General features: G+C 41.4%; 1 protein-coding gene across 1 annotated transcript; it reads left to right on the forward strand.

Moving 5' to 3' along the window:
• Positions 1-501: 501 nt before the first annotated feature.
• Positions 502-10,811, forward strand: asrgl1 (asparaginase and isoaspartyl peptidase 1). The gene is made up of 7 exons (XM_053436835.1): positions 502-639; positions 2,500-2,695; positions 3,626-3,768; positions 3,930-4,084; positions 7,349-7,470; positions 9,284-9,394; positions 9,859-10,811. Exons 2-7 carry the CDS (start codon positions 2,509-2,511, stop codon positions 10,071-10,073), a joined length of 933 nt encoding a protein of 310 aa, XP_053292810.1. The 5' UTR covers positions 502-639; positions 2,500-2,508; the 3' UTR covers positions 10,074-10,811.
• Positions 10,812-15,196: the final 4,385 nt, after the last annotated feature.

Consider the following 15,196-nt stretch of genomic DNA (forward strand, 5'->3'; position numbering starts at 1 on the left):
TGATTCTTTTATAAGGAGATTTCTCTTGATGGCAGAGAAAGAGCGGTATCTTGTTACTACTAGCTTACTATCACTTCTACTTCCACAACAACAACTACTAATACATTCTAGTACTACAATTATTACAACTAATAATAATAAAATAATAAATACAACAACATCAGCTTTGCACAATCTCTTCACAAGCATGTATGCAGAGCTTTAGCTTAGCAGAAGCTTTACTTTTTAATCTCAACTCACAATATATATACACGAATGTTCAACAAAAGGAAATAAAGACGTAAAAAACTGTGATGAATATATTTATAATCAGATTAAATATAAATATTGTGCGTGTATTTTCGGAGTGTCCATTTTAGAGGATACTTTACAACACAAAGCCGTTCACTCATTAATTCTCATTGGTTTTTAATGGTTAGTGTCAGATTCAATCTAAATGGAGGCTAAATGAAACGTCAGCGTGTTTTATTTTGATAACGTCACATCCCGGAAATGTAGAAATGCCCTGTAGCCTTATAAACTCGTAACTGGAGAGACTTTACCACTCGCTGCTTCCGGGCTCAGACTCGTTGATAAACAACACAGAGCTTCACGTGCTCGAGTCCCGTTAACCTGTTGTCGGACAGGACTGTTTGCAGGGTGAGTACTGGGGCCAGTCATGTTTGAACTGGTTTGAATTGTCAAACTGTTTAAGGTTCAGAAAACACCACCGTGTCTTCCTCACCGGTGAAGATAACACGAGTCCAAGCCAAGATATAAATCGGGTGACTTCAGGTCATCTGGGAGATTGTTTGCCTAAATTTGATTTATGCGATTTATTCTGATATCTGTTTACACATTAGATCAACATATTATACCCTTCTGTAATCCTGTAGATGTTTTCTAACAACACCAGCAGAAATAATGGAGATATCTCAGAGGAGACATAATAAGTGTAATAAAAGTATATTTATTGGTATTTATTTGACCTCCTTAAAGCGACAGTTTACCTCCACCTAATTTTCTACTCACCACTATGCAGACGGAGTGGTGGGTGAAGTCTAGAGTCCACAAAACACTGTTGGAGTTTCAGTAGTTAACAGCGTTGCAGCCAAATCCAATACAATTGAAGTAACTAGGGACTGATTCTTCAAACGTGAAAAACAACAGAAACGATGCCTACTTCACTGACCTCTGTTTGTTTGTTGACCTTTGCCCCAAGGAGCTGCCAATCAGTTGCGCTCCTTGGGATCAATAAAGTTGTCTAAATCTGAATAAATAGCTGATATGTAAGACATTAACAAGGATATGAAATCTAATGTTGAGAAAATTAAATGGAAAGTTGGCTAAATTTTAATTTTCAGACACGACATAGCAGAAGAGCTGAGAGCCTTTAGGGATTTATATCTCATCTCATCTCATTTTCGTCCGCTTATCCGGGGTCGGGTCGCGGGGGGAGCAGCTCAAGCAGGGGGCCCCAGACTTCCCTTTCCCGGGCCACATTGACCAACTCTGACGGGGGGATCCCGAGGCGTTCCCAGGCCAGTGTTGAGATATAATCTCTCCACCTAGTCCTGGGTCTTCCCCGAGGTCTCCTCCCCACTGGACGTGCCTGAAAAACCTCCCAAGGAAGGCACCCAGTGGGCATCCTTACCAGATGCCCGAACCACCTCAGCTGACTCCTTTCTAAGTAAAGGAGCAGCGGCTCTAATCCGAGTTCCTCACGGATGGCTGAGCTTCTCACCCTATCCCTAAGGGAGACGCCAGCCACCTTTCTGAGAAAACTCATCTCGGCCGCTTGTACCTGCGATCTCGTCCTTTCGGTCATCACCCAGCCCTCATGACCATAGGTGAGGATAGGAACGAAGATCGACCGGTAGATCGAGAGCTTTGCCTTGCGGCTCAGCTCTCTTTTCGTTACAACGGTGCGGTAAAGCGAACGCAATACCGCCCCCGCTGCTCCGATTCTCCGGCCAATCTCACGCTCCATAGTACCCTCACTCGCGAACAAGACCCCGAGGTACTTGAACTCCTTCACTTGGGCTAAGGACTCATTTCCTACCCGGAGTAAGCAATCCATCGGTTTCCTGCTAAGAGTCATGGCCTCAGATTTAGCGGTGCTGATCCTCATCCCAGCCGCTTCACACTCGGCCGCCAGCCGATCCAGTGAGTGCTGAAGGTCACAGGCCGATGATCCAATTTATATGTTATTTATATGATATAGGATTTATATGTTACATGATAATATTCATATTCTAAGCTGTTGTCTCTGATGACCTTCTTTAATCATAGTACATTCAAGCCACCAGGGAAACAAAAGCAAGATGCTTTATCCTATAGTCCAAACAATGAAACAGAAATTAACTTTTGATTTGTATGTACTATTTTCAGACAACTTTCAACCCCAAAAAATATACGACGCTTTATTTGACCTCTTTATTTTGAAAAATAGTGCAGGAAGTTATACATTTGTAAAACGCTAGCTCCTCCATCTTCTGTCCTTCCTCACTTCCTTGTCAGGTGATTGACATGTTGCCTGTGGTGGTGGTCCATGGAGGGGCGGGTCAAATCCCAAAGGAGCGGTCTGAGGCGTCCACTTCGGGGGTGTGCTCAGCAGCCCGAGCGGGGTATGCCATCCTCCGGGGAGGGGGCAGCAGCATGGATGCAGTGGTGCAGGCTGTGTCCCAAATGGAGAATAATCCCTCCTTCAATGCAGGTAATGTAAAAACGCAACACAAGATGAAATCACCAGCAGACACGTTGACCTGTTTAACAGATTCAATTACTTTTAGAACAAACTACTCAAACTCAGACGTATGACAAGTCCAAAAATGCTGTAAGAAAAAGTCCGGATCTATTTATTTTTAACAATGAACGACCAAGAAGTGTTATTGTGCTAGCAAAGCTAAAAAAAAATCTGTGTTGATCTCAAACCATGGGTTCCCAGCTCACCTGTAATAGTCACGGTGTAAGCTGTAGTTGTGAGTGTAGATAATGTGCTGCTTTCTTTAATGTGGTGAATGTGTCATGTTTGGTTTTGTCTGTCAATAAATCTTTGTATATGCACAATTACAACAACTTTAAAATCTAAGTTCTTTAGGTATCATATTCAATTTTTGGGATTTAAAGGTTCAGCGTGTAGGATTTAGAGAAATCTAGTGGTGAAGTTGTATGTTGCAGTTGAATACCCCCTCACCTCACCCTCCCCTTCCAAAACCTGTGGGAGTCTTCAGTTGTCATAAAACTCAAATGGTATTTTGTTAGTCTGTACTTCTGCAGTCTGGACCTTTAAAGGTTCAATGTGTAGATTTTAGCGATATCTAGTATTGCATATGCTATGGGTGTACCCAGGTAACTTAAAACATGTGGTTTGTCCATTTTGGGCTACATTTAAATAAACATGGCAGTGCAACATGACAGGCTCCACGCTTCCAATGCAAATAGAGAGGGTTCGTTCTGAGGTATTGAAAACACAATGGTTTGTAGTTTCAGGTGATTGTTTACTCATGAAAATATAAAACGATGAATATTAAGTTTCAATTCTGCAAATAGGTCCCCCTTAATCCTACAAACCGTATCTTTGGAAGTAAATCTTTACTTCCAAGTGGCAAGACATCATCAAAGAGTTTCTTAAATCATCTTTCAGGCTGTGGCTCAGTGCTGAACGTCAAAGGGGAGGTGGAGATGGACGCTATTGTGATGGATGGGAAAACGCTGGGAAGTGGTGCAGTCTCTGCTGTACGGAACATAGCCAACCCTGTTCAGCTAGCACGGCTGGTCATGGACAAGGTGTGTGCACATGCTGCATCTAATCTATACAAAATATGAATGTAGAACACTACTTATAGCTGCTGTGTAGTCGAACAGTCGCTCTGGTTTTCACATGCAAAGAGGCTTTGTAATAGTTAGGTGAAGATTTTTATAAATGTGCACTTTGTTCTCTGTTTCAGACCAGCCACGCATGTCTGACAGCAGAGGGCGCCAATCAGTTCGCCTGGGCCATGGGTATCCCTGAGGTCCCCCCGGAGTCCCTCATCACAGAGTACTCCCGTATGCGCTGGAAAAAGAACTTGGCCCCCGATGCCAACCCTGTGGAGTGCCAAATGTGAGGCATGCCATGACTTTGAAGTTATTAGCACACGTTTCAGTCATGGTAAAATCTTTAAGAATGGAAGTACACAGAGCTGTGAGTCCTCACAGCTGGAACTACTAAATGTACAACTTGTGTTCATTCTGACCATAGTTTCTCCACAGGACAAAAACTATGGAGGACCATACATGACTTAAGTAAAAATAAATACAGAAATAAATGTATAAATAAATACAGAAATAAATAAATAAATGAATAAATAAAAATGGAAATAAATAAATAAATACAGAAATAAATAAATAAATAAATATGTTAATACCAAGAGAAATGTCAAAATAAATGTCTTAAATATATTTGCACATTTATTTATTCCCTGATACATTTCCTTTTCATTTGCAGTGTCCTTATGCTAATGAGAAAAGCGGGCCTAACCGCAGTCTCATGCAGGATTGTTCACAGGAGTGTAATGATCCAGCCCTACTACTTCTGCCTCTCAATGCTGACTGGTGTCCAGTAGCTGTTTGCAGCGTTGAGCCAGTTCACACTTTAAATGAACTAGTTCAAGTTCAGAGGGTTAGTTAAGGTTATTTTTTATTGGGATGATTTAGCTGTCAGTAGTCCTGACTGTGAGCGTCACGTCTCGTGTTGTACTGAGCACAAGGAGCGAGCCGAGAGGAGAAGGAGGAAACAGAAACTCCAGCTCGTTACAAACCACCTGCAGCTTCTGCTCTGATCATGAAGCCGCTGATCTCTGAGCAGATGTGACCAGAGAAACTCTGTGTTTTCACTGTTTCCACTGTTCTACAAAGTCACTAACTGGCTGTTTCACGGTGAAGAGCTCAAGTCTCAGTCACTGCCCGTGTCTCTGAGCGAGTGCGTGGAGCAGCGCAGCGGCTGTGTGTGTGTAGCTCAGTTGACCAATCCTGCTCGAGACTGAGGTTAGGCCCGCCTTTCTCATTAGCATAAGGACACTGAAATCGAAAAATAAAAGTTGGAATAAATGTGGAAATAAATAAATAAATGTGGAAATAAATGCAGAATTAAATAAATCAATGTCTTAAACTTATTTCCACATTTATTTATTTATTTCCACTTTTATTCCAACTTTTATTTATTTCCACATTTATTTATTTCCACATTTCAGTGTCCTTATGCTAATGAGAAAGGCGGGCCTAACCTCAGTCTCGAGCAGGATTGGTCAACTGAGCTAGACACACACAGCCCCTGCGCTCCGTCACACACTCGCTCAGAGACACGGGCAGTGACTGAGACTTGAGCTCTTCACCATGAAACAGACAGTTAGTGACTTTGTAGAACAGTGGAAACACAGAGTTTATCTGGTCACATCTGCTCAGAGATCAGCGGCTTCATGATCAGAGCAGAAGCTGCAGGTGGTTTGTAACGAGCTGGAGTTTCTGTTTCCTTCTCCTCTCGGCTCGCACCTTGTGCTCAGTACAACACAAGACGTGACGCTCACAGTCAGGACTACTGACAGCTAAATCATCCCAATAAAAAATAACCTTAACTAACCCTCTGAACTTGAACTAGTTCATTTTAAGTGTGAACTGGCTCAACGCTACAAACAGCTACTGGACACCAGTCAGCATTGAGAGGCAGAAGTAGTAGGGCTGGATCATTACACTCCTGTGACCAATCCTGCATGAGACTGCGGTTAGGCCCGCCTTTCTCATTAGCATAAGGACACTGCAAATGAAAAGGAAATGTATCAGGGAATAAATAAATGTGCAAATATATTTAAGACATTTATTTTGACATTTATTTAGGTATTAACATATTTTTTTTTTTTTTTCTGTATTAATTAATTTATTTCCTTTTTTATTTATTTATTTATTTATTTCTGTATTTATTTATACATTTATTTATTTATTTATTTTTACTTAAGTCATGTATGGTCCTCCATAAAAAACATGTCACAAATCAAAACATTCAGAGACACTTTTTAAAACACTCCTGCTGTTGATGCATTTTTTATCTGCTCGTCCGAAACAGTCATATGGTTCTTTCCATTTGGGGGGTGGCACAGTGTGTTTCCTGTTATCGGCTTTTTTCCCATAGTCCACTGACAGGCAAGTTAATTGGTGACTCTAAATTGTCAATAGGTGTGAGTGTGAATTCACGTGTCAGCCCTGTGATTGATGGGCGACAAGTCAAGGTGCCTAATTCCCATTGCCAGCTGGGATCGGCTCCAGCCCCCCCAGCGACCAAGAGGTTTAAGTGGCTGTATGGATGCTTTCCATTTGGCTAAGGCGGCTCCTTAGCTCCCTCAATCAGGCCTAATAAGCTGCTTTCAGACATCAACTGAACTCCAGAGAACCTCCGGACTTTCTCTGCAGGGGCTCTATGTGTGAACGCAAATGTCCGAGTGAGAGGCTTAAACAAAAAAACACATAATGTCCGCGTTGTGCCAGTGTGAAAGGCAAACCCGGGAGAAGTCAGATACGAGAGACGGAGAGGTGACAAAGAATCATGAGGTAAAACTTTATTTTTCCAAAGAGCTTCTCAATCTCTCCAGCATCCTTTTGCTGAGACAGCAATCACATGAAGCAACCAGGTTCCTGTAAGAAACTTAGTATATACATTTTTCACCCCCTTCAGACCTTGTGTTAACATCCATCCTGAGTTTCATGATCACAAGGGGTCAGCGCTAATAAATGTGTCCACGCACCCAAATACATCCTCAGCTTGTCCGTAGATGCGAAAACTCCCACTCCGTTTTCTCAAAGATCTCCGTCAGAATGTGAGTCAACCGGAAGTGTATTCATTCGTACGGGAACCTCTGTGATCTCCAAAGTCTTGTGAAACTTCCTCCCTCGGGTATTTTTGCGCTGTATAATTTTCCTCCATGTACAATGAAAACATTTCACTTTTGCGGTGGATTTCGGACCGACCTTTTGCACTTTGTGTCACAGGACGTTAGCATAAGACTATTCAGCTAAGATGCTTTTTCATTCAGTTCAGTTTGTGGACATTTAGAAGGTGGTTTAGGATGTATGTGCCCCCCTTTTTTTGCTGTATGAACACAAATGCAACCTTGGCCACACGAAGGACCTTCTACTCAGGTCACAAATGTTCACAGGAGACACATTCAGGATGCTTTTTAATTCCACATGTGAACAGACTAACTTAAAGCTGTCCACTTATGACGAAATCTGCCCGGACTGGTCCTAGTATTGGTCTGAATAGGACCTTCAGTGTTCATGAGATTCACATGAAGTAATTCAAATGTTGTTTCCTCTTCCTTGAAAATTCTTTGTGTAGGGGGAAGATGGGCACAGTCGGAGCTGTGGCAGTGGATAGCGAGGGAAACGTAGCCTGTGCAACCTCCACCGGTGGAATGCTGAACAAGATGGAGGGACGGGTGGGCGACACAGCCTGCATAGGTCAGACTGCACACACTGAGTTTGGTAGTTTAGACCAGGGGTCTTCAACGTTTTTCAGGCCAAGGACCCCTTAACTGGTGGAAAGCTGGAGCGGTGACCTACTATATATATTGTATAAAATTGTGTTTTAAATTAAACTGGGCCTAGTGCCATATATAAACATAGCTACCCTGTTATTGTGCATTCAATACTAAGCTATTCAAATATTACACGGGCTCATATATTCATGTTTTAATTTAAACATGTGCTAGGTACAGGATGGCCATGCCACTGCCATTTATAAACATACATCTTGCATACAACACTGAGCTATTAAAGTAATTCACAGATTCATGTTTTTAATTTAAACATACAAGTAGAAGAGACAGTGAATCCTCAAGCCATCTGTGGATGGCACACATACTGCCACATTAGTGAAATGTCGGACCCTGATGGGTAGCACACAACTTATCTAAGCTTGGACGGATGGAGGTTGTCTGGCAGAAGTTCATATCAGCCTCACAATGTGTTGGATGCATGTTAATGTGTATTTACAGACATTTAAATTTGTGAAAAAAAATTGTTACAAAATAAATCAAAATTATAAAAATTAAAAAAAATTGTTTAATCTACAAAACATTTCGCGACCCCCCTGCAGTACCTCCGCGGACCCCCTAGGGGTCGCGGACCCCCTGTTGAAGACCTCTGGTTTAGACCATTTAATGATACATGTTTGGAGAGACAGGCAGAGCCCTGTCTTCAGCCGTCAGTTGACCTATGATCAGCCCAAGTTTTTAATGTGCAGTTAGTCAGCAAACAAAGTGCACCTGGTTAATAAATGACTGACTTTTGTCTTCTCTAACAACAGACTATAAACTGTGCTGACACATTGCACTGTGCAATACAATACAACCAGTGTAATACTGACCAGTTTATATTCATCATGTCAGATGAAATGTTGCATTTGATTTGAACGAGTTTCCATCGGTGGGACAGGGTCTGAAATATCCTAGGGTTGTTCATTCTTAAGTTCAGTAAACAGCAGCAAGTGGATTTTGGCCATGTTCGGCCCCTGCAATCTGTTAAATCAGTCAATGAACTGTCATGAGTCAGTGGACGGAGTACAGCCTCGCTCTGAAACTCACGTCTGCAGTGACTAATGAAGCCTCTCTGGTCAAAACTGTTCAATAACATGTTGAAACATCATATGGAAGGAGTCGTCATTTTCATACAAGACACAAACATACAAACAAACATTTTAAAGTCAACGGCTGCTTCTGCAGACTGGAATCTCGATAGAAAATATATTCTTCATCTTTTTTTGATTCATACACATTATGATTCATACACCTAATCTAATCTTTACTGTTTAGGTAAAGACAACCTCATCTTTGATAAGATAAGATAAGATAAGATAAATTATTTATATAAATATTCAGATAACCTCTTTGTACACAACCTGGTGAGCTAGCTGGTAAAAAAAAGTTGAGTATTTAGCAATACAAGAGCCAGATATACAGCATTGTTCAGTTGGTGGAGACCAAAACAGAGCTGCTAATGAAAGAGTGGATATAGGACCTACATTAATCAGTTAAACAGATTCCCAAAATGCTAACAGAGATGTTAACACTGTATGTCACTGTTGGATTTATAGCACATTTATGCTGCAACAAACTGCTTTAACTATTTTTTTTTTTTTTTGCAGCATTCACAAATGTACAGTTCTTACATATCTCCTCTGACTTGATTTTCCCACTCCGTTAAATAAACATCCGGATGTTGGATGAACATTCACTGGTGAAATAACATGAACGTGATGTTTTGTCTTTCTTAGGCTCTGGGGGTTATGCTGACAACCAGTCGGGAGCAGTGTCACCTACGGGCCACGGAGAAGCCATCATGAAAGTTACTCTGGCAAGACTCATCCTGTTCCACATGGAACAAGGTGATGAGCACACGCACAAACAAGCTGCCACACAAGCTGCAGAATTATCCATACACTCACCCAACCAATCTCAATTCAATCTCAGCTGTCAATCATGACACCTCACCCAATTCCCAAAAGCATAAACTAAATAAAACCAAACTTAACTGCTTAAAATTACAGAAGCAATCTTGAAAAAAAAACGTGTAACGTGTAATTGAATTTTTTTAGCCTGGTCCATGTCAAATCTGTTAACGTCCCAGCAGGCTTTATGACCTATACTGCAGCCAGCCACAGGGGGGAGCTAAATGACTTTGCATCACTTGTTATCCATTTAAATATGTAGTTACTGATCAGACTAAGAGTCACACACACCTGTACGCAATGATGAACATGATTCGATGGTTGGTACGAGATATCACTGAAACCTTGACCCACCAATTTCATCCTGGTGTAACCACCTCACTTCTTCTCTCTGTTCTCAGGTCAGTCAGTGGAGGCCGCTTGTGACTTGGGCCTGGCCTACATGAAGAGCAGAGTGGGTGGTCTAGGCGGGGTGGTGACTGTGGACCCCCAGGGCCACTGGGCTGCCAACTTCTCCAGCCTGCAAATGGCTTGGGCTGCAGCTCAGAAAGACACCCTGCACTATGGCCTGTACACCGGGGAACACTTCACACAGAGCATTGACACTCCACAGTGACAGCAAATGCAACACATGTGGGTTTGATCATTTTCTTAATTGTTGCGTTTATTGATAAAAGAAATAATTTTAATGTAAACAATAGAAATATAATCTGGATGAAATGAGTTTATGTTTACTGTTAACAACCAATTTTAGTATTGATTATAGCTACACTCCACGTACCTCATGTATGGATAAATGTAAAGTGAGTGGTGAGAGCACTTGTTATTTCTATTGAATGTTTGATGCAGAGAAATCGGTGTTATCTCTAGACCCTCACCTCTTTTTGCATCTTTGGTTAAAATGTTCTGTTTAAATTTAACGGTATGATTGAGTAGCATTATTGATTTTGCACAGTATCTACATTTTCACATAGAAAGTAATTTCATATCAAACATGTAAGAATTAGAATTGGGGTTTATATAATGAACAGAAACAGAAAGTCTGCTTTTTGGGTATTTCTCAGTTGATCGTATTTTACATGAAGGGAAAGTATTACTGCTTTGAAACTTTGGTGATAATTGGTGCAAATATTCATCTAATTTTACGTATTGAAGTTACTGCCACACTTTGTATTTCACAGAGAACAGTTAATTGTTCTGTAGTAGTAGTGTGAGGTGAAACACTGACACCATCTCTGCTCAGTTTGGAACTGAGCCAGTATTTGTGAAGTGCTGCTGATCAGATGAGTGTTAATGCTGAAGCTTTCTTTTAGCAAAACACTGACCGTGACAATAAATTCCTTTAATCCCTGGACATTGTGTGTCTCGTGCTTCATTTACCCATGAAGTCTGCGTGTGGAGGTGCACTGATGTGTAAGGCTCTAAACCACTAGATGGTGCTGTTTCAGTACAATTCTTGGTGCTGAGAGTAAAGGGACCAAGAGAGTCGACAGCCGGTTGCTTAAGTTGTAGCATCAGTCAAAGTCAGGAACTGTGATAAGTGAAACTTGAACTGTCTCACATTAACACTTGTTTTCCTCTATGTGATTGATTCCTGCTGTACTGTGATGTTGATAAACACATGAACTAGTTCATATTAGGATTTTTGAATCATATTTTAAAGTAGACAGCACACAGCATGAGACCTGGTATGAGTGCATTAAAAAAATAGCAGAGTTCATTTGTGAAGTGTAGGCTTACATATCGTCTTCTTACTCTAATGAAGGGTCTTCTATGACACTCTGTGCTTTGCCCTGAATCTTTACGTGTTCTGTATTATACCTTATGTGTTGGTTGTGTATTACATTTATACGGTTAAGTCATGATCACATGTTGCATAAAGGAGTGGTTGAAAGTGCGGCACGGTGGTTAGCGCTGTCACCATACAGCAAGAAGGTTCCTACTTCCGGCTTCCTCCCACAGTCCAAAGACCTCCAGGTTAGTTTAATTGGAGACTCAAAGTTGTGCCCTGTCTACACACTCAGGAGGCCTCATCTCTGCTTCCACCATAGGAGACCTGGTCAGCGAGCTCCCTGGCATCATCAAGCGTTCTGACAGATCAGATCATTGTGCTTCCCAGAGTGGAGCCACCATTAACACCAGTTACTGGACGGACACAGTGAGGCGCAGACTACATCCTGCTTCCCCTTTAAACCACTAGCAACAGCCTTAAAGGGCACAGCCTATGTAGAATAGAATGATAGTAGTTCAGACGTATTTTAACTCCAGCTTCTATGAGTATAGTTGGTTGGTTTGGTTTTTGTATTTATTAGCACTTTTCTAGTCTTTGATGACCACTCAAAGCACTTTACAGTACAATTTTACATTCACCCATTCATTCATACAATTCATCTCTTCGCAGCACTTTGTTATTCTATGGGGGGCCATTCAGGGTTCAGCATCTTGCCCAAGGACACTTCGGCATGCAGATGGGTCAGACTGGGGATCGAACCGCCGACCTTCAGGTTGGAGGACGACCACTCTACCCCTCAGCCACAGCCACCCTAGTTGCAGCCCTTTCAGCTATGGGCCTCACTGGCTCCTTAAATGGCTGAAGTAAAGCAGTTAAATGGGAGCAGATTGACCGGTCTCAGTACGATTTATTCTCGAAGTGAGGTCCACACAGTGAGTGGGCGTGGACTAATGTTTTTTTTTGTGCTATGCGGTCAGGCAGAATTAAACCACTAGCGATAGCTAGTAGTAAATGTCTCTTTTCTTGACAATAAATTTTGTTTTTGTAGTTGTTGACCAAGGACACCAGCTTTATGCAGTCCTCACTTTACTTCCCATCAGTGTCCTAGAGAAACCATTCATATAACTTCCTGTCACTATGACGAGAGGATGGCACATGACTTTTATATGGAATGCATTTACAGCTGAACTGTGGTGAATAATGTGACTGAATCTACATGCTTAATGTTATTGTTGTGCATTTGACAATAAAAATCTTGAATCTTGAATCATAAATCTTGAATGAAAATGTTTTGGGCATATTCACATAGCTGGTAAAGATATGACAAGCTGGGGTTTATATTTCCTCTGCCCACAGAATCAAACATTTCGTCCATACTGTTAGTATATATTGGAAATAATTGGACACTTGTGATCAGATCACAAAGACCACATATGACTATATATGTGTTTACGGGTCATAAGAAAAGAGGGTTTTCAATCCAACTATCTTATATTTCATTCTGTGGCCGTATACCTTGACTTTCTGAGGCTTGTTTGCCTGTCGGGCCTCTGCCCTCTCCCAGTAGAACTCTGTTAGAATCTGTTTCTTACGGACCCAAAGTGCAGAACACAAACACAGCTGATTGATGGTTGTAAAACAAAAATATGTATTGCTCAATAGGTGGAGCTGTGGGATGGTGGCAGGCAGTGGAGTTCCAAAAGGTGCTGGCAGGCTGAGGCCGGAGCAGATGAAGGTGAACAAGTGGGTGAACGCTGCGCAACTGGTTCCATGACAGAAAAAGGAGCACGGGGTAAATAAGCAGCAACAAGTAAGGAGCAAAAAACTCGGTAGAAGACAGAGGTTCAATCACTAAGCCAAAATATGTTACCGAGCTGGTGAATGGACAATCTGGCAAAGACAGGATCGACGAGCTGGGGTTTTGTAGACTGAGGAGAGGTGGAGTTGATGAGGAGATGACGCTCAGCCAGGAGGCCCCACCCAGCTCTGGGTAGACACACACACAGAGAAAGAAAAGGGAGGTAGAAAACCTGGTCCTAACAAACTCCATCCATCCTAATCTATGCTGCTTATCACTTATAACACCATATCACAGGGCAACTCCTAACTCCTGACTTTTCTATGGTTTTTATGACCGTATGTATTGTTGAAAATCAGTGACATGGTGCCAGCAGATACTACTGTGAGCGGGTATCAATTCAAATTGATCCCAAACCTTTACCAAGAAAAGTGAAAATTTAACCAATCTGGTACTGTTGTGTGAATGTTAGAAGTGCATTGAAATAAGCAGTAGGTGGCGCTAATTCTTCAGTCAGGTGTCATTACACCAGGCCAGATATCATTATGAGATTAAACAGACACTGGTGCCAGTAAAACAACTGAGCGTACAAAGCCCGGTGATCGAGACCAGTCAACAGAAATCGGTGCTTCCTCATCTGTTCTCCACCACTTCCAACAGATCTGTGAAATTTGACCCACAGTCGCTCTCTCCTCCGCCTCCTTTGTCTCTCCTCTGCCGTGGTTGCATTTTCATGTATACAAAACACACATTTACTTAGACGTGCAAACACTGCCTCTCCTGATCCCCACTGATTCCCTCACTAATCCAAATGCTATTTTACAAATGCTCTGTATACACAAGGAGTCCTCTCCATTAGGTTGAATTAGATTGAATTCATTTTCACTTTCTTTCTCTGCGGCCTCTCATTCCGCTGCTGCTGATCACATGGTGCAGTCTAATGCATACACACTGTCTGAGGAGGGCAATAAATGCTTTCATCCCTGACCATTGTGTGTTTCATACCCCATTTGCCCATGACATCCGTGTGTTGAAGGTCCCTGATGTGTGTGATTAAGCCTTGACTGTCGACTTTTTATTGATATCGATTAACTTTGTAGACTTTCTCGAGGGCGCTTCCTTTGTAGATATTACTGTTACTACAATACGCAAAACACGAATGATACAGATTTTCCTTCTCACGTAGATATTTTAGAAATTGTTCACACAGCAGTACAGGAAATGTTTATCTGATAAACGATAAAAGGTTAGTGAATTGTTGAGGTATAGTACAACCCCAGCCGGTTAGACTTTCATATTAACTGAACAGGGCCAACGTTTGAAAAAACAAACAAACAAACTGGTAAGACTACAATCATTATGTGAAAACATGTCACTTGATAAACCCACAGATTATTATCACCCAGCTCTGCAGTTGCCCCCAGCACAACTGAGTGTTTTAGTGTTATCTTTGCAGCTTTTCACTCTCACTACACTCATCTACATGGTGCACTTTTTATCAACTGAAGAACCAGATTTTTTTGTTGGGGGGGGGGGGATTTGGTGGAGACCAAAACTGAATTAAAAGGCAAGTGACTAGGTCACGTGGTTGGCTAAGATGCTCACTACATCAACTTCATGAGGTCTGTCTGTTAAATTAGCCTGTATGAGCCTTTCACAGTAAAAAAGATGTGTATTAACATTGTACATAAAAAAAAAAGGTGTTTTATATATTATTTTCAAGTTGTATGTATTTAGTTTATTTTATTAATACTTATTTATAATATAGTTTATGGTTAAACTGTAAAATATCAAGCCTTGAGTTTAAGTTTTGTTAACGACATTAAAAAATCTCCATTGGCCAATATTGAAAATCAGAAATGTTATGTACATGCTAAAACTGTGGGTTGCTGATGCTTATGTTTGCACAAGTCCTTCTGGAACTTTGTAAAAAGCCTACTTTTGTTTGTGTGCAAGGCCTTAAGATTTTTTGTTCTGATGATGCCTCAGTTATGATTTATCCTTGGGGGAACATGTGAAAAAAAATTATATAAAAATTTTAAAATGTTGCTCTTCTGCATAAAAGTTTATGGCAATCAATGAAAGAGCTGTTGAGTCTTGACCAAAGTGGCGGACTGACTGACCAAGAGACTGACATTGACCCGCCAAGTTACCTTGTTTTGTGTGTCAAACAGCATTAAACAACTCGTAAAGGCTTTCAATGTATGAC

Source organism: Pleuronectes platessa, chromosome 12 (genome assembly GCF_947347685.1).
Source record: "Pleuronectes platessa chromosome 12, fPlePla1.1, whole genome shotgun sequence".
In the NCBI taxonomy this organism is placed as follows: domain Eukaryota; kingdom Metazoa; phylum Chordata; class Actinopteri; order Pleuronectiformes; family Pleuronectidae; genus Pleuronectes; species Pleuronectes platessa.